Genomic DNA, 21304 nt, shown 5'->3' with positions numbered 1-21304 from the left:
TGGGGGAGAGTTAGCTTTTAGGATTTTGTAATTGTACATAGGGGTGGTGAAAGGGGTTTTTGATAGCAAGAGAACCGAACATTTCCCAACTGTTGAATTACCACTTCAGTGTTCTCTCCAGAGAATTTTAAATTAGAACCAAAAAAAGCAGGGTTGCGTTCTGACTCTGCCTCTGTCTGACTGATGAGTGACTTGGACCCTGGCTTCGGTTTCCTCTTCTGAAAATGAGGGGGGTTGCGTGGGTGAAACAAATGTTCCCCAAAATGTTGTGTTCAGCTCAAGAGATTCCGGACTTGCTGTGGAAAAAACAAAGGCCCTCTGAAGGCAGGTCATGGTGGGAAAAGCTGCCAGCAGAAGCCCCTGTGAGGAGAGCCAGTGTGCACCTGCGCGTTAGCGGCTCTGAGAAGTCGAACGTAAAAAGCACACTTTACTGCAAGGCTTAAGCACAAATTCTTACCGAGGGAATTTTGTTTTCCACTCAGCACCTGTTAACGTTCTTACAACATAGCAGGAAACGTTGGACAAAACAATATATCCTTTTTGGTTTTGAGTTTTGATTTTACATGCAGCCATATGCCAGCTTTGAAATACTTTCTGTTGTCAGTCTTTCTTGTGTTAGGAAAGGTCTGTTCGTTTTGTGGGGAGAGGTAATAGTTTTCTCAAAGCATCCAGTTGAAGAACTTTTTGTTTTTAATGTCTTTCACCTTCAGATGAGTACAGTGTTAACACGTTTTGGTTGCTAGGAAAGACAGGATATCTGTTTTTTTATTTTGTTCTTTATATTTCCTGTTGGCTTGGTTTGGTTGTGTCGTGCCCCTGCATGGTCCTGCTTTCCTCTTCCTGGCTGCAGATGCCCTGCGTGCATGCTGCATGCTTACCACCCCTCCTTTACCCCGAAAACACGCAGCCTCTGCAAGAAGAGAGGTCCGAATGCTTACATGTAGCGGTAGTGTCTGCTCTTCCCACCTGTAGTAATGTACCGGAACCCAGGGTTTTCTCATCAGCGCCCCTCTGCGTGCTGGACCGTGTGTGAGATCCCCAGACCACTTTGCATAACTGACGTCACAGCTGGGACACCTGAGAGACCAGTCATGGTGGAGAAAACCCACTACACCACTCGACAGCAACATGCTTTTACTAGTTTTTTCTCTCGGGGCCTTTGATGAAAAGGATCGCAGCCCTCTGCGTACTAATCGCCTGTGACAGCACAGGTCTGTTAGCACCTTTTCAGGTCCGACGGGAATGGCCTGCTGGTGATTCTTGAAGGGAAATTAGTTCATAAATGCACAGTGTAGACTGTCTGCCGGTCTGAGAGGTGTTTTTTTCTTTAATCCACAAATCTTAATTTTCTGTAATTTCTCTTTGTGATATTATTATGGTTTCCTTTCTTGGCTTGTATTTCCAAGTAAAGGTCAAACTCCCCCAACTGTTGATGTAGGAAAGTAGATCATTTATTATTAGGATAAACTGATGCATTTTGTAGATCAGAAAAAGTTGTTGTAATTTAAATCAGGCCTGACTTATCCCACCCCCTTCCACTCGTGTCTATTTACCTGGTTAGATGAGTTCACTTCATTTCACATTGACTTTCCTACGCTCACTACTTTGATCTGATTGCTTCAAAGCGTTCCTTTTTATAAGATCTGATACAGTCTGTGTGTTCCCTACTAAACCAAGAAAAGTCATCCCGAAGCTTTCTTAACATGTAGGCGTATGTCATTTCCTGGTTCAAAGCAACCCTTGGTTCTTGTGCACTTTTGCATTTCTCACCACGATCAAAGCGAGGGGGATTGGTGAGTTCCAGGTTGTTCTTCACCATGGCCTTAAACATTCCCCTGGCTGGCTGCTGGGTTCCAGTCTCCAGAACCCTGGCAAGGTAGAGAGCGAGAAGACTTCTCTGCTTCAGCATCCTCTGCAGAACTTAGGAGCCATGAGTGGGAGAGACTGCTGTGCCATGGAGCAGAGCCCTGGGGTCTGTGTCCTGAGCCCGGCAGGCGCTCTGGTGAAAACCAGAGCCGCCCGGAGGCCTGACACGCCCTCGTCTCTCACATCAAGTGCTCAGGGTCAGGCGTGTACAGGGGCACCTGTGTGGGAAGCTCCAGTCAGGCAGCTCGAGCCTTCTGTCCGTCCCTCCGTCCTTGCTGGGGCGGAAGAACCATTGTCTGGATTCTGACTCCAGGCCCTGCAGTTCTCGCGCCTTAGCGCGCACGGTGTCCTGGCACCATCTTCAGGAACTCGTGTCACGGTGGTACCCAGTGACAGCCTGGTGCTGTTAAGTCTTGAGTTCCCTTTTCCTCAAATACTTCTCATTTCCTTCTGCTCTACTCAGAAGGTAACGCAGTCTATTAAACACTGACTCGGCTCTTAAATTACTTGTAAAGGAGAAGTGGAACAGCATTTCTCTCTCACCATTGGCTACCACACCTGTGCAAAACAATAAAGAAAAAAATTCTTGCTAAGGCATCCAGCACTTAGGTGATGCTTTTCCATTGTGTCTTATAAAAGCTTTAGGGCCAAATACCAACTTTTTAAAAAAGTTGTTTTATGTTTATATTAGCTATGACTCAACTTGAACTCTGGCCTTGGTTTTCATAGTTATTCTCTCGTGCATTGTTCTGTGGGTCTGTCCCCGTTGCTGTGAGCTTACTCTCGTAGCCGTCTCCTTCTTCCCCTTGCTTTGGGCTGACACATTTGTGACGGACTCGAGAGGCGCCAGGGTTCCCTTCGCCGTCTTTGGGGCTGGGCCCCGGAGCCCAGCTGCTCCTGACTGGCCCGCCAGCGTTCTGTTCATCCCAGCCTGTCACGTCTCAGAGGCTGCTCTGTGTGTGTGCATGTGTGCTGTCCGGTCTTCTTGACCTTTCCTCACCAGAAGCTTCAAGAAACAGATGGGATTTCTTCAAAGAAAAATATCCTTTTCTATCTCCCTTTTAAAATAAAGGCCATCTCTTAAAGAACTACTGAATAAATGTGTTACTTTACTTTTATTTGACCCAGGCGGACGGTGCCACAAGTGACGACCTTGATTTGCATGATGATCGTCTGTCCTACCTGTCAGCCCCAGGTAGTGAGTACTCACTGTATAGCACGGACAGTAGACACACTTCTGACTACGAAGACACAGACACAGAAGGCGGGGCCTACACTGATCAAGAACTAGATGAAACTCTTAATGATGAGGTTGGGACTCCGCCGGAGTCTGCCATTACTCGGTCCTCTGAGCCTGTCAGAGAGGACGCCTCGGGGATGCAGCACGAGAGCCACACATACCCTCCTTTTTCAGCACAAGCGCAGCCACAGCCAGTTCATAGACTAGACTCCCCCGGATTTAAAACAGCCTCTCAACAGGTAAGCGGCCAGCATTCGGCGTGTGGTAGTCGGAGGTGCATTGTCAGATTCGAGAATGTGGTGATTGAGTTAAAGAATATATGCTGTCCTCTCTCCAGAGTGAGAATTCATTTTGAATTCCGAGGTGAGAATACCAAGGACTGAATTCTAAACTTTGTGGGTGCAGTACACTGAATTTCTTTTGGTTTAATGTCGGACCTGAAGTCCTAGTTTTGTATTCAGCACACTGAAATGTGTGTCCACCAACCACGATAAGTAGAGGTGGGAAGTTAGCAGGCAACAGAAACACTGTATTGAAAGTATTTTAAACACTTCACAGAAAGCAGAAGCCTCATCTCCAGCCCCTTCCCTTTCGCCTGAAACCACCCCAGCACCATCAACCTCTGCTGTTCCTCATAACGTAGATTGCACTCATGTCAGACTGGAGGGGCCCCCCCCAGCTCCTCCCGCCTCTCACTCGCCACAAGCTGGCCCTGTAAGAACACCAGGTGCCGAGGCAGCTCACTTAATGCTAAGAGACCGAGAAGCTTCATTGTCGTCGCATGTAGACCCGCCACAGGTACCGGGCTGCAGTGTCGCGCTCGTGCTGCTCTGCCTCTGTCTGGCACGTGATCATTGCTGCTTCCCCTCAGTGTCCTCTGCTTTGTGACTGGGCGCACATGCCACAGAGCTTCCGAATCGGACAGGCCACTTCCGTTTTGTAGTGTGCATGGCTTCCGGTAGTATGCTGGCGGTTTGAAAGTAGGCCTTTGAATCGGATTTGTGCTAAATATTTTCATTGTTTTATTTCTTGCTTTTCAGTGTCTTTCAGAATTCCTTAATACGTAGTTGAGACCCACGGTAGACATGTTTATGTTTTATAAATTGTGGTGTCCATAAATTTTCTGTATGATTTTTATTTTCAATGTCCAAATCAAGTTGAATCAATAGTTCAGTGCATTAATTTCTGCTAGATTTAAATAATTACCTTTCACTCACTTTTCATGTAGCACATGCTAAGACATACAAGCCTCTCCCTGCACTATAAATTTTGAGCTTTCACTGAAACTGGCTTTCTCCACTAATGTCTTCCTATCCTGGTAATAAATGGTAGAACGTACCATTTTCTCGTGATAAATCATAGTTCCGTCTAGAAGTGAAAGCACGCCTGTGTACTCACCGTGGGTTTCCATGCAGGTGTACAGGAAGGATCCGTATCACGAAGACATGGGGAGGCAGAACCCGGCTTTGAAGCAGCTGCCTGCTGGGCACCCGGGGCCGAGGCCAGACAAGGAGCCTCACCTGAGCTACGAGCCTCAGCCGCAGTATGTGGAGAAACAAGCCAGCAGAGACCTGGAGCAGCCCCCATACAGATATGACTCCTCCAGCTATGCAGACCAGTTCTCCCGAAACTTCGAGCAGCGTCTGCGCTACGAAGAGCGCATCCCCGCGTACGAGGAGCATTGGACGTACTACGAGGACAAACAGCCCTACCAGCCCCGGCCTGCCTTTGAGAACCAGCACTCTCGGGACCTCGACCCCAGGCAGCATCCCGAAGAGGCCTCCGAACGGGGCTATTTCCCGCGGTTTGAAGAGCCAGCCCCTCTGTCCTACGACAGCAGACCGCGCTATGAACAGCCTCCTCGGACCTCTACCCTCCGGCACGAAGAGCCCCCTGCCCCCAGCTACGAGGTGCATGCCAGATACAGAGCCGAGGCCCAGCCCTACTCTGCCGCAGGCCCGAAGGCCTCGGAGCCCAAGCAGTACTGTGAGCAGTACCCTCGAGGGTACGAGCCAGTGCCGTCCCAGGGCTCCGCCTCCAAAGCAGGCCAGTACGAGCCTCTGCAGGGCGCCGCCCCCGTCCCTCCCCTCATACCTGCCTCTCAGCACAAGCCGGAAGTCCTGCCTCCAGCCACCAAACCTCTGCCTCCACCCCCACCTCTGACTGAAGAAGAGGAAGACCCGGCCATGAAGCCACAGTCTGTGCTCACTAGGGTGAAAATGTTTGAAAACAAAAGGTCTGCGTCCCTGGAGAACAAGAAGGATGAAAACCACACTGCTGGCTTTAAGGTAAAGGAGGACCTGTGTGTGCCTGCCTTGGCTGCATGCGCACATTCAGTGAAATGCTGCTTAGCCACCCCCTCACCGCCCCTCCAGGAAGCCTGTTTTGTAATTCTCTGCTCCTGGGCCTTGTTTGTCTTCTTTCTGCAGCCTCCAGAGGTAGCATCGAAACCTCCAGGTGCTCCCGTCGTTGGTCCAAAAGCCACTTCTCAGAATCAGTTCAGTGAACATGACAAAACACTGTACAGGTGGGTACACTTGGTGGTGTTTGTGGCGGGGACTGACGGAACTCACTGCTGAGTCAGTGAGCAGGCCTCCGACTGTGAGTAGGGGAGAGAAAGGAAAAGGGAGAGGACATCGTTTGCCCTTGAAAGAAAACCACTAGCCTTTCTAGTGAAATAAAACAGGTGGTCCTAGAAAGGAAAACACAGGCCTTCCTTATACCTCTGTAACAGAGCTTGGTTACAGCTTCAGGAAACAGATACTTTGAAAAGAGTTTTCTATCAAATGATTAAGATAAAAATTGTGCAGTTCTAACATTCGTTTTATGTGTTTTACTTTTAAATGTGCTTTCAAATATGCAAACTTAGTTTTCAGAGATAAGGAAACAGTTTCAGATCGGCTAAAACTGAGCATTCAGTGAGCATACCCTGTAGGCTTGCCCCTAGTTATGCTAAGGACCTCGGGCCACGCAGGACGCTGTCGGCCCATCTTCAGGAGGCACCGAGGCTGGGGTCACTGGCCTTGGGAGAGCTGCGAGACAAAGCAGGCCGCTTGTGTTCTTAACCGTGGCCTTGTCATACTGCTCGTAAGTGACACTGGATTTGAATATAGTCTTCTGCCTAACTAGCGTGTCTTATTTGCTTACGTTTGTGCTCATAATAAAGAGGAACTAACATACACATTTTCCTTTTTTAAATGATGTCCAGTGCTTTTCATGAAAAGGTAAACTACTGCGGTGTCTCCTTTAGCCAGTATCATTAGCAGATGTGCTATTTTACATAAAATAAACTTATAAAAACTGAAGCTTAGCCCCTCTTCTTTTTTGGGGGGTGTGTGAAACCTATTTAAGTTTATCCATTTTTGATGGAAGTTTCTAGTATTTACTAGGTGGAGCATAGATTATGATGTGTTAATTTGCTTAATAACTTTCTTCCCCATTTGCTTCTATGCCCTCTAGAACTTTGGATGGTATAGAGCTATTTCCTTATATGAGGATCATTTATTGATCTTGGGTTAAAGTTTCTTAAAAACCCTTTAAAAAGTTGTTAAATTTTATCAGTTATTACTTGCTGCTCATGTTGCTGTATGTGTGTCCTTCAGGAAGTTCTTCACTGTCTTGGTTACATTTCCTTTTCTTTTTCTAATTAACGGCTGCTGACCTGCACGAGGCCTCTGACCGGCAATGGTCAGGCTTATTTGATTGTGTTCAGTGACCCTGGGCGTTTTGAGTATAGTGTATGAAGACGTGGGGTTTAGACCATCCATCTGACCGCTCGGCCTTCCCTGGGTAGTCACCGCAGTCCGTGGAAGGTCAGCATCAACCGTTTCTATTCCACTGTCTTTGTAACATGCACATTAAAAAGTTGTCCCATTTGCCATTGGTTGTCAGGATCGCAGAACCTCAGAAACCTCAGCCGAAGCCCCCTGAAGACATTGTTCGCGCAAATCATTACGATCCTGAGGAAGATGAAGAATATTACCGAAAACAGCTCTCATACTTTGATCGGAGAAGTTTCGAGAGCAAGCCTTCTGCACACATTGCTGCTGGCCACCTCCCGGAGCCTGCCAAGCCAGCCCATGCTCAGAACCAAGCCGGTTTTTCTAGTTATTCTTCCAAGTAAGTGCCTTCCCTGAAGACTTGCCGTTTGAAAATAAGGTGACACATGCAGGTTTGATCGCAGAGTGTAGTCAGTCACAGGAAGTTCAGTGCATTTGGAAGGAAACAGCTAAGTACGGAGCACGCTGTACTCTCTCTAGGCTCCAGCGGGTCAGCACTTACGCGCTTCCTAGCTCTAGGGGGTGTGTTTTGTTCTAAAACTCAGACATCAGACTGTAAAGCTTTGCATTAAGAAAGACGTTAAAATCAAAGTTAAGAGAGTAATTGTGAAGACCTTGGTTTTCAGGTGAATCGGAAGAGTCTCTTCTTTCCGTGCTGCGCAGTCCATGCTGGTTCTTTTCCTCCTTTTCTGCTTTGGTTTTTAAGATACAAAAACAGGGATGTGGTGGGGACGACACAGTCTGAGGAAAGGTAACAGAGAGCCGGTTTTTCCAAGGCAAGAAAGAGCTTGTCTGTTTTTATTATTGGAGCAAGGGCAACTTCAGAGATTTTTGGGCTGATTTGATACCTGAGGAAACCAGCATGCAGTGAGGTGACGTGACAGGCAGAGCGAGGCCTGAACCCCACGCTTCGCAGTCTTTTTTTCCCTGTTCTGTCTTGCTCCCTTCTGTTTACTTGTCTCTTCAGTTTTCTTGCTTGTGGGTTCTTTGGGGGTATACACCCACATGTGCCTGTGTGGGTTCCTGTCTCCTGCTGCTTCTGCCCCTCTGGCTAAACCCCAAGTGATAGAGAATGTGGTACTGAGAGGGGGTATAAACCACACAGGCACAGGTGGGTTCATATTTCCACAAAACAAGCCCACAGGGACGAAAAGCGGTGTGGGTTTATTTCAAGGAATTTGCTTACACAGTTGTGGGACCTGGCTGAGCATGTCCCTGGGGCAGGCAGAGAAGATCAAAACTGTTTGGAAGTCTCTGAGTACAGGGAAGGCCAAGTTCTCTTTAAAGATCCCATCCAGATAACCTTCTTTTTGATGAACTTGAGACTCAACCAATTAGAGGTGGTACATCTGAAAATCCCCTTCACAGCAGCACCTTCGTTAGTATTTGAATAGCTGTGACAGTTGTCAGCCTGACCAAGTGGACACATCACCAAGCCATCACAAACCACTGTCTTTCTAAGACATCATTTGAGGTGAAGAGTTAGAACCTTTTTTTCCACTGTAACCCACTGAAACCTTTGTCCACAAAAGAAGGCAGTTTATAAGCAATACAAATGCAGATTTTGAGCGCTGCGATGAGTTCTATTAAACGCAGAGTGTCTTATGCGTGTACATACTGTTGTGACCTTCCCTAACACAACACTGAGAGGTGCCCAGGGCATCTGAAGAGTGTCCGGACCCCAGCCACCGTGACACTGTGCCGTAGGCACTCACATTGGTCTGGTAGAAGGGCGGACCTTTCGTAATTGTCTTTAATTGTCATTAAACACATTCATTCCTGTGAGAGGAGGGTCCGGGCATATAGGTTAAGGAGATTTTTTTTATCCTGTTACTTACTCGGTAAATAGAACACAGCCTTAAAAGAGGACATTTAGGTCTAAAAAATAAGTAAAAAGTGTTGCCAGGGGCTCAGACAGCAACACATGTTTGGGTTCATATTCATTTGGTTTTCCAGAGAAGCCTTAACGTTTTCTGTTATGTACAGCTTGGAGACAGGGTCTAGAACATTGCCTTCGCTTTATGACTGGTGGTGGGCACGGTCTTGCCAGAAAGGAACATTCGTTACCTTTCAAAGGCAGGCCTGCTTCCGCCTCCCGGTCCCTCCTCACCTTGCCAGGGGATCAGAGCTGCTGCTGTGGTCTGTCACTCTTTTGTGCCTTCACTTGGGTTTCTTTTGCCTCGCCCTGGACTTCTGGTGGAGCACTTGATGGTCACTTACTGCGAACCTGCTGGCTATCCTTAGTACTGCTGCGCGAGTTCATTCATTGCTTTGCTCACCACCGGCACCTGCAGCAGAAGTGGGCAGAGATGGAAGAGGAGTGAAGGAGTGAAGCCCAGACACGTGGCTGCTGAGGGACAGCCCCAGTTAGTGTGTGCAGGGCGGGCAGGCCCTCGCTCAGCCCCTGTGGTTTGCTTCGTCGGTCATCTCCCTAGCGAAATGGGAGTCAGTCACATTTTCTTTTATAGATGGAATTACTTTGAAATGATGCGTACTTTTTGGTTGCTATTTTAAAGTGACATTTGAGTTCTATTTGCTGCAAATTTCATAGTTAGATTGACCATTTTCTTTCATTTTTCTATTGCGCTTGCTTTGCCATCACCTAGATTTCTTGGCTCTTACACTAGCTATGACTTCTTGAAAAGGAGCGTCAAGTGGTAAGACTGTCATTGATGTGAGGCTGTTGCGTCAGGTGTTTCTCTCTGTCATTGGCATTATGTGCACTTCGAGATTTTAACATCATCTCCCAATGCTTAGGCTAAATGCCGGCAAGCAGATAACAGCCTAGTTTTAAAACTAATGATCAAACGAGACTTTTTGAGCAAACGTCTTCCGTGAAAGTACATTCCGCATGTCTGCGTTGCTGTTTGTGCACATAAAGCCAGTGCTGCTTTGGCTCTCCGCAAAGGTCTAGATGGCAGTGTTGCAATTATGGGTCTATTTTACAGGTTTATGCGCTGCATACTAAAAATTGGCAATCTGTAAAAACAAGCATGAGTGGCACTGTCTGACTTCAGTGGGCCTTGTAAAATTAAGCATTATTTGCTACTCTAGCTATTGTTAAACAAAAAAATCGATCTGGTAAAAACGCAAATTTTAAAATAAATGATGTCAGTTTTTTGGTGTTGCTGGAACACCGCCAGCCACATTGATTCATTTACATGTTGTCTGTGGCTGCTCTGGGGCAGAGTTTGAATAGTGGTGACCGAGACTGTATGATCCAAAAAGCCCAAAACATTTGCTCTCTGGCCCTTGCCTAAAAACTTTTGCTGACCTCTGCTGTGGCATCATTTTTTAGGTGCTCTGAGTGTGCCCGAATCCACGGCTTGGTACCTTAGGCTTGAAGTCAGAAGTGAATATAAGGAAGATGTGGGCCAATGAATATTTTCCAAAATATTTGCAAGACTTTCTTAAGTTGTAAACAATACAATTAAGTATGACAAGTATACCCAAAATTTCATCTGCCTTTTGGTTGCCATCTTCTGGGTGTTTCACTGATTTTCTTAAAGTACCTGTGCTGTCTTTACATTTCTCGTGCTGGTGAATGTAGCTATCCATAATTCATAAGAATAAATTCAGAAATTTCTCGAGTTTTTTCAAAAAAATTTAGGGGTAGTTAGAGGAGTGAGAACTTGTTGTAAATGTGAGTCCATTTTCAGGTGTCGGTGTTTTCTTCATTTTTTCACAGGGGAAAGTCCACTGACGCTGATGCATTTGGCGACAAACGCTATGACCCGGTCCAGGCCACACCCCCGCCACCTCCATTGCCCGCCCAGTACACCCAGCCTTCTCAGCCCGTGTCCAGCTCGTCCCTCGGCCTCCACACACATGCGAAGGGAGCACACGGTGAAGGTAGGACGTGCAGAAGGTGGCATGACCGCTGTACTAGAGTAATACTCGTACAATTCAGTTCTCGTCGTTTCTACGCAAAAAGACTTTTCACGTGAAAATACTTTGAATCCTTTAGTCTGGAGACAATGACAACTGAGGATTTTGTTACAAGTACATTGCCTGTTTTTATGACTATGACCATTGTATTGGACAGACCATTTAGCTAAATAGATTTTGATGTTTTATTGACATAGCTCAGTTTCTGGAAGTAGTATTTGTGTACCAGTTCATCTGAATGTAAATACTCAAATGGAGGTGTGTAAAAATCATTGCTCTGTTCCATGCACACCTGAACACAGGAAAGCTGCAGTTTCACGTAGCCCTCAGCCCCCGGCCTCGACGTTAGGTTCTGTGCAGTCTCCGCAGGTGGATAACACCGTTCCAATGTACTGCTCTTAATAGCTGTGTATCCCTGCATTTTCACCTGTGTTCATTCTCCCCTTCTCATCTCTGAGCAAGAACTGTTTTCCCTTAACCCACGCTGACACCTCTTCCTGGTCCATTGGCCCAACTCCTCTCCCTCCTCCCTGTTTTCTTCATCTTCCATCATTCTCTCCCTTTCCACGGAGTCCTGCCTTCTGCCCCCAGGTCACCCGCTCCATCGGTAAAAAGCACCTTTCTTTAAACTGCTTTCACATCTCTCTGCCTTTCAAAGTCCCTGGAAGGGAGACTGCTGCCTCCACCTCCCAACACCCCTTTACTTGTTTGGCCCTTCCGAAACAATAGAATAAGAAGCTGTGTCTTTTCTCCTAAGAATATATCTTCTTTCTCCTTCTCCTGTTGACATTTGCCACTGCAAACAGGACTTCTCTGTCCAGGCTGTCTCAAGCAGACAGGTTGTAGCTGTAGCTTGACAAACTTCATGTTAGCATTTTCTGTAGACACTGTCATGTCTGCAGAGAACGGAAGTTTCAATTCTTACTCTCCAGTCCTATGCCTCTTATTTCTTTGTCTTGCCTTTTGGCACTGGCTGGGACCTCGAGTAAGATGTCAATTAGAAGTGACGAAAGCAGACATCTTTTGCTGCTTCCCCATCTCAGGGAGAAAGGATTTAATGTTTCATCTGACCAACGTTAGCTGCAGGTTTTTTGTGAATTTTTATAGCTGCCTTTTATTCCTAAATTGCTGAAATAATTTTATCAAATGCTTTTACTGCATGTATTAAGATGCTCGTAAGATTTTTTGCTCTTTTAATGTAGTAAATTATATTCCTATGTTCACAAGGAATTTGGCTTCGTAATTTTCTTTCCTTGTACTGTCCTTGTCTGGTTTGGGTATCAATCAAGGTTATGTTAGTTTCCTAAGAAAGCTGTGACGTGTTCCCTCTGACTCTTTTCTGCGAGACCGTGTGTAGCGTTCATAGTGTTTTCTCCTTAATTACTTCATAGAATCCAATTGGGACTGTTCTACATCACCAGCAGTACGTGGAAATTCCTGTTCCACATTTTTGCCAGCACTTGGCATTACCAAACTTAAGTTTTGCTAATCTAATGGGGGTGAAATGGTATTTCGTGTTTTTCGTTTGTTTGAGGTTTGCATTTTCCTAATTAATAGTGAGGTCAGGTATTTTACTGGATGGTTCCTGAGCATTCTAGTTTTCTCTTCCGTTTTTGCCTGTTTAGTCTTTGCCCATCATCCTGTTAGGTTGATGGTCTTTCTTACGGGTGTATAGGAGTTCTTCATAGGTTTTGGATCCTACTTCTTTATCAGTTACACGGGCTGTTAATAGCTTCTACCAGTCTGGGACCTTTCTTTTGACTTTAATTATGGTGAATTCTGTAGTACTGATTTTTTTTTTTTTTTTTAACACAGCCAAATATGTCTTTCTGTTTGTAATTTGTTATGGACGTTGCAGAAAAGTTACTCAAACGCCAGTCTCTGGAAGCCGAGACCCTTAGCATCATGCCCCTGACTCGCAGGCAGCAGGGTACACTTACTAATAGCACCACACATGTCCAAGCCACCTCCTGGCCCCTCCGCACCACACATGGCCGCCAGAGTTAATGAGCCACCCTCTGACTGTGGCAACCCTGAAGTAGGCCTGGACTTTGGCACCAGGGCAAGCTAAGATGGGAGCAAGTTCAGAGGGGCTCTGAAAACTTCTTTCAGGAAGTTTTTAAAAGGATTCTGTATGTTTATTTTTCAGGTAATTCAGTGTCACTGGATTTTCAGAATTCTTTAGTATCCAAACCAGACCCACCTCCAGCTCAACATAAGCCAGCAACGTTCAGACCACCGAACCGAGAAGACCCTGCTCAGTGCACTTTCTACCCCCAGAAAAGCTTCCCAGATAAAGGTCCAGTGAATGGGACCGAGCAGACTCCGAAAACAGTCACGCCTGCCTACAATCGCTTCACCCCAAAACCGTACACAAGCTCTGCTCGGCCCTTTGAACGCAAGTTTGAAAGTCCTAAATTCAGTCACAACCTTCTGCCAAGTGAGACCGCACACAAACCCGACTTGTCTTCAAAGATCCCTGCGTCTCCAAAAAGTCTCCTGAAAGCACACGGCTCGGCCCAACCTTCCGAGGCCGACAGTGGCGTGGACGCCTTCTCCATCCATGCGGATAGGCCCAAGTATCAGATAAACAATGTCGGCACACTGTCCAAAGCTGTGCCCGTGAGGTAAGGTTTGTGCCTTTTCCTTGGCCTTGTGGTTTGGCTGACGTGAACTTGAGGTAGTTTATGTGATCTGGGACTTGAAATGATAGATTTCACTCGAACGTCAAACTGAACAGTGTTGTCCAAAATGCTGTTGCCGTTACGTAGGAGGGCCTGCCAGAGGCACAAGATAATGTCAGTGACATAGTGAAGCTGACAGGCAGGGAGGGTCGGCAGGTACTGTCGTTACCCCGTTTTACTGAGAACTGAGGCTCAGTGACATTGCAGTTTGCCCAAGGCCACACAGTAGGGTGAGGGGGCCTAGATTCAGCCCCTGGTCATCCGACCTCAGCCCGTGCTCTTAACCAACCATGGCTTCCCGTAACCTCTGACCTTCCACTGGCGAGGCCCCTTTGGAGAGTATCTCAGAAATACAAGCATCTGCGTTCCTTGTTTACTGTTTGTTTAGCAATGACGTTCAAAAAAGAAAGATGTAGTAACCTCCAAGTGCTTGTTAAAAGACAGCAGCTCCTTTTAAAGTCTGTGTGAGTGAGCTGTCTGAGCAACGGGACAGGGCGAGCCCATCTGGAGCCACGCTCCACCTGCTCCTTTCTCTCGCCACTCAGCAGGACTGACCAGCCCCGCTGCGGCCACACCACATGCAAGCTCCCCTCAGGCGCCCAAGCCCACTTACATTTGCAAGCCCTCCCAGGCAGAGCCAAGGGTGGGGGTGGGGGGCAGAGGGCCAGGCTCCCCCTCCCAGGTGTGGGCGTACCCCCTGACGCACCGTCGTGCACAGACTTGGATTTGGTCAGTCCCTCTCTCAGCTCACCTTTATGGTCCTGGTGCAAAGTTTGACTTCAAGAAGTCTTGCTGTCTCCATATTTTGAACAGTCATTGACACCGCCCCTCCCCGGCCCCCCTTTTTAGTATTCTTCATGTGCTAAGTTAATGTGCTGTCTTTTTTTCATGGCTGTTTGGGGTGTTCCCATGCAGAGTCTTTATTACCTCATGGAGCTGTGGAGGCCTTGCCTTTGACAGCAGGGCTGTTTGGGACTCGGAGCAGAAAGGAAAGGCCATATGTGTCACACTTAAAACCCTAGGGAGGTGTAGGACCTACCTGGTACGTTTAGTCAGGCCTGAGATGCCATCTGTTGTGAGACGCAGCATTGTCTCACGTAGCACTGAGAAGCACAGGTAGTGCTACCAATTAAAGCATGACTTGCTATCAGTTTTAAAACACCAGTTTTATGGATGTTAAAATGTACTTAATGTCAATGAACGATAGTAGTTGGGGGAACAAGGCATCCAACTTTGTACGTTCTGGTTGTAAAAATCAGCAATGAAGGCAATTTGATTAGCTACCTTCAAAAACACAAATCATTTCTCCAGGAAGAATATGCTTAGTTACCCCTGTGAGTAAATTCTGTCACTCAAAACGTACCTTGTTCAAGTAAGGAACTTCTTGATTGTATGGAGACAGAAAAGTAAGATGAAACTGCCAATGACAGTAGTAATGGCAGCACCCGTGGGGTTCTGGAGACTTACTCACGACCCGTTTCTGAAATCTCAGCCCCTCAGCTGTGGAAGAAGATGACGACGAGGACGGTCACACTGTGGTGGCCACGGCCCGAGGCGTGTTTAACAGCAACGGTGGGGTGCTGAGTTCCATAGAGACGGGCGTTAGTATAATTATCCCACAGGGAGCCATTCCTGAGGGGACTGAGCAGGAAATCTACTTCAAGGTCTGTCGGGACAACAGCATCCTCCCACCCTTAGACAAGGAGAAAGGTAACGTGTCTGTCTGTCTGTCTGTCTGCTTAGTTTAATTGTTGCCCTGTGAGCTTACAGTGCTCAGGCGAGAGGATTGTCTAGACCCCTTCTCTGCCTCCACACTGACCAACCACAGCCCCTTCCTCTGGTCAGGGGGGCCTCTCCCATGAGCACTGGGGGAGGGCTGTCCGGGTGGGCACACAGGTGTGCACGCATGCAGTGGGCACCCCGCAGGACAGGAGTTGCGAGGTGTAGAGGTGAGCATGGCACGATCGTCACCCTATCTGCTGGGTGGTCTCGGCTGACCTCACCCCTGCCATTCCTAGAGGAGGTGGGTTAGGTAACACCCGTCAGTCAGGCTGTGCTCTGTGCCTGTCCCCTGACGGGAACATCAGCCTCGTGGGGCACCCACCACCCCAGAACTAGCACTGAACACTCAGCAGGATGAGTGAAACACCCCATCGGGTGTTCAGAGCCGGTCTCTGAGCTCCTCAAGGCGGCCAGGGTGCTGTTTCCCCACCTCCCTGGGCCCGTCAGACGATGTGGTGATGAGCTGTGTTAGACTCCTGTTAGAATCTTCCAGCCTCACGTCATGTCCCTGAGTACTTCGTTTTAGCTTGCTTTCTTAAATTTTGTGAGAACACTAACGTATGTTGGCGCTGGAGGAATCCCTTAAAGCAAGTGTGTATTAAAAACAAGATACACGTAGCATTTTTACAAAGGACATTTGAATGGACCTTCATTCAAATGGGCCCTGTGACCAACTGCTGTAGCTCCAGCTACATGCGGTTCCAGCTACATGTTGGCACTTGGGAAGTGGCCGTTTTTGGTTGAAATGGGCTGGAAGTGTAAAATACAACACACTGGCTGCAACTGATTACACGTTGACCTAATTTTGGGATATATTGGGTTACATAAATATTAAAATTGATTTCACCTATTTTTTTTTTTTTTTTTTTTTTTAATGTGGCTACTAGAAAAAACCACATGTATGGCTTGTGTTGTTTGCTAAGTGCTGCTGTAGAGAACTAGAGCATTTGGTGGTGAGAATCTCACTGGGGGGAGAACTGTGGCCAGAAGGAAGCCGCCCGCTAACCTCTCCCCGCCCTCCCGGCTGCAGGTGAGACGCTGCTGAGCCCCCTGGTGATGTGCGGGCCCCATGGCCTCAAGTTCCTGAAGCCCGTGGAGCTGCGCCTACCACACTGTGCGTCCATGACTCCTGACGGTTGGTCTTTTGCTCTAAAATCATCCGACTCCTCGTCGGGTATGCTGTCTTCACTCTGTCCTTTGGGGCTTTGGGGACTGTCACTGATCCCGGGGCTGACGGTCAGCACACCGCTGCCTCCTGCTGTGGCCTTGTAGGCGTCACCAGTGTTTGAACGAATAGGGAGAGGTGGAGAACTTTTTGCCTTTTAAACATCCACGATTTGGCCGAAGGTTGGCTATTCCTTGGGGTTCGACAGAATTATTCGTTCTGTCAAAAGATTTAAGAGTCAATGGGAGAACTGATACTCTCCGACATACATAGGCGTTTTCACCTTCTTACTGAAATGATTTGATTCCTCTGTGGAACAATTTCTAGTCTCGGTTACTATTCTTAAGTTTTCAATCTACAAAGGATACGTACCAGAGAAACTTGAAAGACAAATACCTTCCACTGTGACCGTACTTGGCCATGGTTTCTGAATGTAAAATTCTAAATCACTTCTATTATACACACTATTTTTGAATGACTTTTTGCTCTTACGATCATAATTTCAAAGCTTCCAATGCATTTTCAGTTTCTCATTTCCTTGGGTGACTAAGTCAGTTACCAGTTGGAACTTGGTATATTTGGGGTATAGATCACTTTAATTGAACCTGATACAGACCAAGAATTCATAGTCCTGTTACGTTTTGGGAAGTCACGTGAGCACGGGCAGTGTTAGTACAGTAGGAAGTAGTTTCGTATTGTGAAGCGTACAGGAGCACATCGTAGTCCTACACAAGACAAATAATATGTAAATACCAGGGGAGCCAAAAAAATGTATATACATGACTTTTATTCATCTTTTGATTTCTGTATATATTGAGTATTACAGTTTTAATAGTTTTTTCCTTTCTTAAAATGTGTATACATTTTTTTGGCACCCTCTGTATATATTTCCTGATATTCACAAGTACCCCATTTTCTGGGGAAAAGTTACTAAATTAGTTTTAACATGCTAGATATTAAAGCTATTTCCTCAAGGTTGCCACTGAGAAACATTTTATTAGCCTAGTTTGAATTAATTAACATTAATCAAGCTGCATTTAAAACGTGTATTCTGAAAGTCAGGTTGTAGCATGAGCTCTGATTATTCTCTAAACCAAATGAGAATGAAGGTCCTTAAAATAACTGTTTATTGTAGTTACTTGGTATAAGTGGTATTTTCCAGATATTATATGAAGCATAAATGATTTCTCCATTTGTTATTCCAGAGTTTTATGCCACAGAACATAAGTTGTGTTAGATTGAAACCACTTTTTCCTGTGTTAAATTTGAGTATATTCACCCAGAAGAGAAATGTACCTCTGTGTAATGCTATCTGACTTTAGTGCTTTGCTGCCGTAAATTTCTGTTCAGAAAGTCAGGGGTAGATTTTGACAACTACTGACTTAATCCCAACAAAAAATAGCATATTAGAAAGACACTTGAGCCTAAAGATGAGATTGTTTAATTTACTTCCAAGTTGTTGTTATGACTCGATCTCATTGCCTAAATAATTTATTGTGTACAGTGTTGCATACACACATGTATGTCTGTGACATTAAATCACTCACTGTGGCTTAAAGTGCCAAGCCCATCAGCGCTCAGTGACTGCTTAGGGATGGCCGCCTGCTGTGACATCGGCCAGGTCCTTCTTTGTTGTGGGGCCGCCCTGTGCATTGCGGGATGTTCCGCAGCCTCCCTGGTCTCTGCACTACATGCCAGTTGGGACGAGCAGTCATCTCGTGGCTGCTTGAGAGCTGCTGCTGTGAGGGAAGCAGAAGACAGCCCCGTGCCTTGGCTCCCATGGAGACCTTCAGCCGTCCCAGCCTCCTCACATTCAGTGTCCACGACCAGGGTCCTCTGAGCTCCAGCTGCGACTCTCAGACACGCAGGCCCCACATCACACGCACAGCCAGCCTCCTATCACAGCTCCACGGGTGATTCTGCTGCCGGGGTCAGGCGAGCAGCTCGGGGGCAGTGTCACTGATTTCCTTTCCTTTTCGTAAAGCGGAGGACGGTCCTTAGGACCGGATTCTGCACCACTTTCAGGGTTGCGTTGGTTGGTCTGTAGTTGAGTGTGAGAAGTGTGTTGTCACACTCAGCTCCGGTGGGTGATCACGTAATTATTGTCCACACTTCAGGAAGTGAAAGAAGGGCGCTGTTACCAATTACGTGGCCTCAGGCAAACTGGAGCCATCCCAGGCATGTGGTCCCCTGACTTTTACTCATTTTTTTAAAAAAGCAGGAATGTGAGAAGTACAATAAAAGGGAAATTGGAAACAGTTTTCAAATTGTCACATTCCAGTGGATCTTCACTGAAATCCAGCACTTAGAGTTCTTTTTAAGTAAGAGGGTGTAGAATGTTGCATTAGTCCTGTTAGTGTCAGGGGTACAGTACAGTGAGCGACAGCTCTGTCCTTACAGTGTGATCGCCCCGCGAGTCCTGTACTCGTCTAGCACTTAGGAGTCTTCATACACGTGTACTGTGCAGAAGAAACAAGACAATTGTGTCTAAATGTATGTGTGTATTTTTGCCTTGTGATTGCAAAGCATGACGGCTACCAGTTGAACCAACTACAAATGATGTAAACTTCTTTTTCTCTCGTAGGTGATCCTAAAACCTGGCAAAACAAGTGTCTTCCCGGAGATCCAAATTACCTTGTTGGAGCAAACTGTGTTTCTGTCCTGATTGACCACTTTTAATTCTGAAAATGTAGGAACTTGATCAAATAATGTGAACCTGGGTTAAACTTACTAAATCTCAGTGGCACCACTCTAGCAAGTGTTACACTTTTCTTAGAGTTGATACTGCATTTGTTAGGATTAAATATCTTGTTTGAACTGTTGAAGGTTAGTGAGCACACACCTGACCGCACTCAGAAGACGTGCTGCCAGCTGCGTGCTTATGCAGGGACGACTGGTGGCATTGGCTAGAGGTTCAAAGACGTTTCGTTTCGTAATGATTATTGTACTTTTTTTACAGTCACTGCTTAACTTCACATATTGATTTCCGTTAAAATACCAGCCAGTAAAGGGGGTGCGTTTGAGTTTTAGTGTTTCAAAAGTGCACTGTTTCAGACTTTTGTAGCCCTGGCCTGGCATACACATTTATTTTATTATGCATGAGGTAATGTGCACACATTTGAAAATGCACCTGGACTATATAACCAGTGTAGTGGATATAACAGAAGTGTACAGCAAGGGGGGACTTATAGCTGTGGGGGGGTCAAGTGAAGACAATTACTGATTGTATATGAGAACACTTTTTTTTTTAGGGAAGGACTCCAAAACATGTGAGACTGCTTCCGTGGCCTCTGGATCTCTAAATTAACCACATCACCACAGACGTACTAACCAGCAGCAATGCCTTATCCTCGTGTTTTTAATTCTTAGATCATTCTCTCTGTGTATTACTGGGCTTTTATGGCTTTTGTGCGCATCTAGATACTGAATCATGAAAGAGACAAAGTAAATTGTGGATTTGGCGGTTTCAAAAATGTATTATCACCCAGAAGAAAATAATGGTGTGATTTGGGGATTTTTTTTCCTCCTTTTTTTTTTTTTTTTTGTGTGTGTGTGACAAGAGGCAGTGATGGTTTTGTTTTTTTGGCTCTGCATTTAAAATTTTTGATGTTTTAAGGATGCTTGTACATAACGCGTGCATACCACTTTTGTTCTCGGTTTGTAAATTAACTTTTATAAACTTTACCTTTTTTATACATAAACAAAACCAAGTTTCTTAAGGCTACCTTTGTATTCTCTCCTGTACCTCTTGAGCCTTGAGCTCTGACCTCTGCAGCAATAAAGCAGCATTTCTATGACACACACAAGGTCATTTTTTTAAGAAAAAGAATGCACAGAGTTGTTACATTTTTAAGTGCTGCATTTAAAAGATAAAGTTACTCAGAATTCTCTAGTTTGATTAAATTCTTGCAAAATATCCCTACTGTAATTTGTGATACAATGCTGTGCCCTAAAGTGTATTTTTTTACTAATAGACAATTTATTATGGCACATCAGCACGATTTCTGCTTGGATAATACACCACTACATTCTGTTAATCATTAGGTGTGACTGGATTTCTCTTGCGGTTATTAAAAAATCTCAAATTTCTAAACCTGCAGAATAAAAGTTTTTAAAATAAAGTGCTGGCTTGGTCTGTTTTCCCAGTGTTTCCAGTTTCGTGCACCTTGCAATCCTGTTTTCAAATCCCGCACACTGTGCTTGTCACCCAGTCCCCTGCTGCCATGTCTGGCCTGGTGGCACTCCTCCAGTGTGTCCCGTGGCCATGGGCCTGTGGATGAGCACTGACAGCGGCATGGGGGCGGACGGCCTGGAGAATGGACGGCTGTCTTCACACTGTCTCTTGAAACACGTGTGTATTGATGTGTGTGTTTGTGTTCCTTAGAGCCAATTCGTATATAGTTTTGTAGCCTACTTTTGCCCCAAAACATAACATGGGCTTTTTCTCACGTCACTGCATTTGAGGGAAGAAAATGATTTTTAATGGTTACAGATACTCCATCGATTGCCATATTTATGTAACCACCACCCCAATTGACATTTCAGTTGTTGCTATGAAGTGAACATATGTGTAGATTAGTCTATTGTATTTATTACATTTTTTTTTATTAAGGTATAATCTACATACAGTAAACATCCATTCTAATGTCTAGTTCTCTAAAGTTTGACAAACACATAGTCTTATAACCATTACCATCATTACTATGGAGAACAGTTCATCATCCCCCAAAAAATTCCAATGTACCCCATCATACTCAGCCCTTCTGCCAGGCCACGGCAGGCAGTGATCTCTCCTGTCCCAAGTGTCACAGAAGCGGACTCACAGAGTACAGAGCCTTTGCTTCTGGCTTCTCGCACTTGGCAGAAAGCGTGGGGCGCCTCAGCAAGTGGCCGCCGACTC

The 21304-nt window shown here is 46.0% G+C and overlaps 1 protein-coding gene across 13 annotated transcripts in view; it reads left to right on the top strand.

Moving 5' to 3' along the window:
* TJP1 (tight junction protein 1) overlaps positions 1-20525 on the top strand; it is a 195550-nt gene extending 175025 nt beyond the window's left edge. For 3 of the 13 annotated variants that reach the window (XM_074318104.2, XM_074318111.2, XM_019726613.3), the window contains 10 exons: positions 2995-3345; positions 3665-3904; positions 4522-5394; positions 5536-5633; positions 6998-7225; positions 10574-10737; positions 12923-13400; positions 14950-15167; positions 16270-16413; positions 18989-20525. In XM_074318104.2, coding sequence (XP_074174205.2) covers positions 2995-3345; positions 3665-3904; positions 4522-5394; positions 5536-5633; positions 6998-7225; positions 10574-10737; positions 12923-13400; positions 14950-15167; positions 16270-16413; positions 18989-19083 — 2889 coding nt within the window. In that variant the 3' untranslated portion in view covers positions 19084-20525. The remainder of the gene's footprint in view (positions 1-2994; positions 3346-3664; positions 3905-4521; positions 5395-5535; positions 5634-6997; positions 7226-10573; positions 10738-12922; positions 13401-14949; positions 15168-16269; positions 16414-18988) is intronic. The other 10 variants (XM_074318108.2, XM_074318115.2, XM_074318110.2 and 7 more) reach the window with 8 other exon arrangements.
* Positions 20526-21304: the final 779 nt, after the last annotated feature.

The sequence above is a fragment of the Rhinolophus sinicus genome, chromosome 13, assembly GCF_057876585.1.
Source record: "Rhinolophus sinicus isolate RSI-liver-muscle chromosome 13, RSI-T2T, whole genome shotgun sequence".
Classification (NCBI taxonomy): Eukaryota; Metazoa; Chordata; class Mammalia; order Chiroptera; family Rhinolophidae; genus Rhinolophus; species Rhinolophus sinicus.
This window is presented reverse-complemented; position numbering and strand designations above follow the sequence as displayed.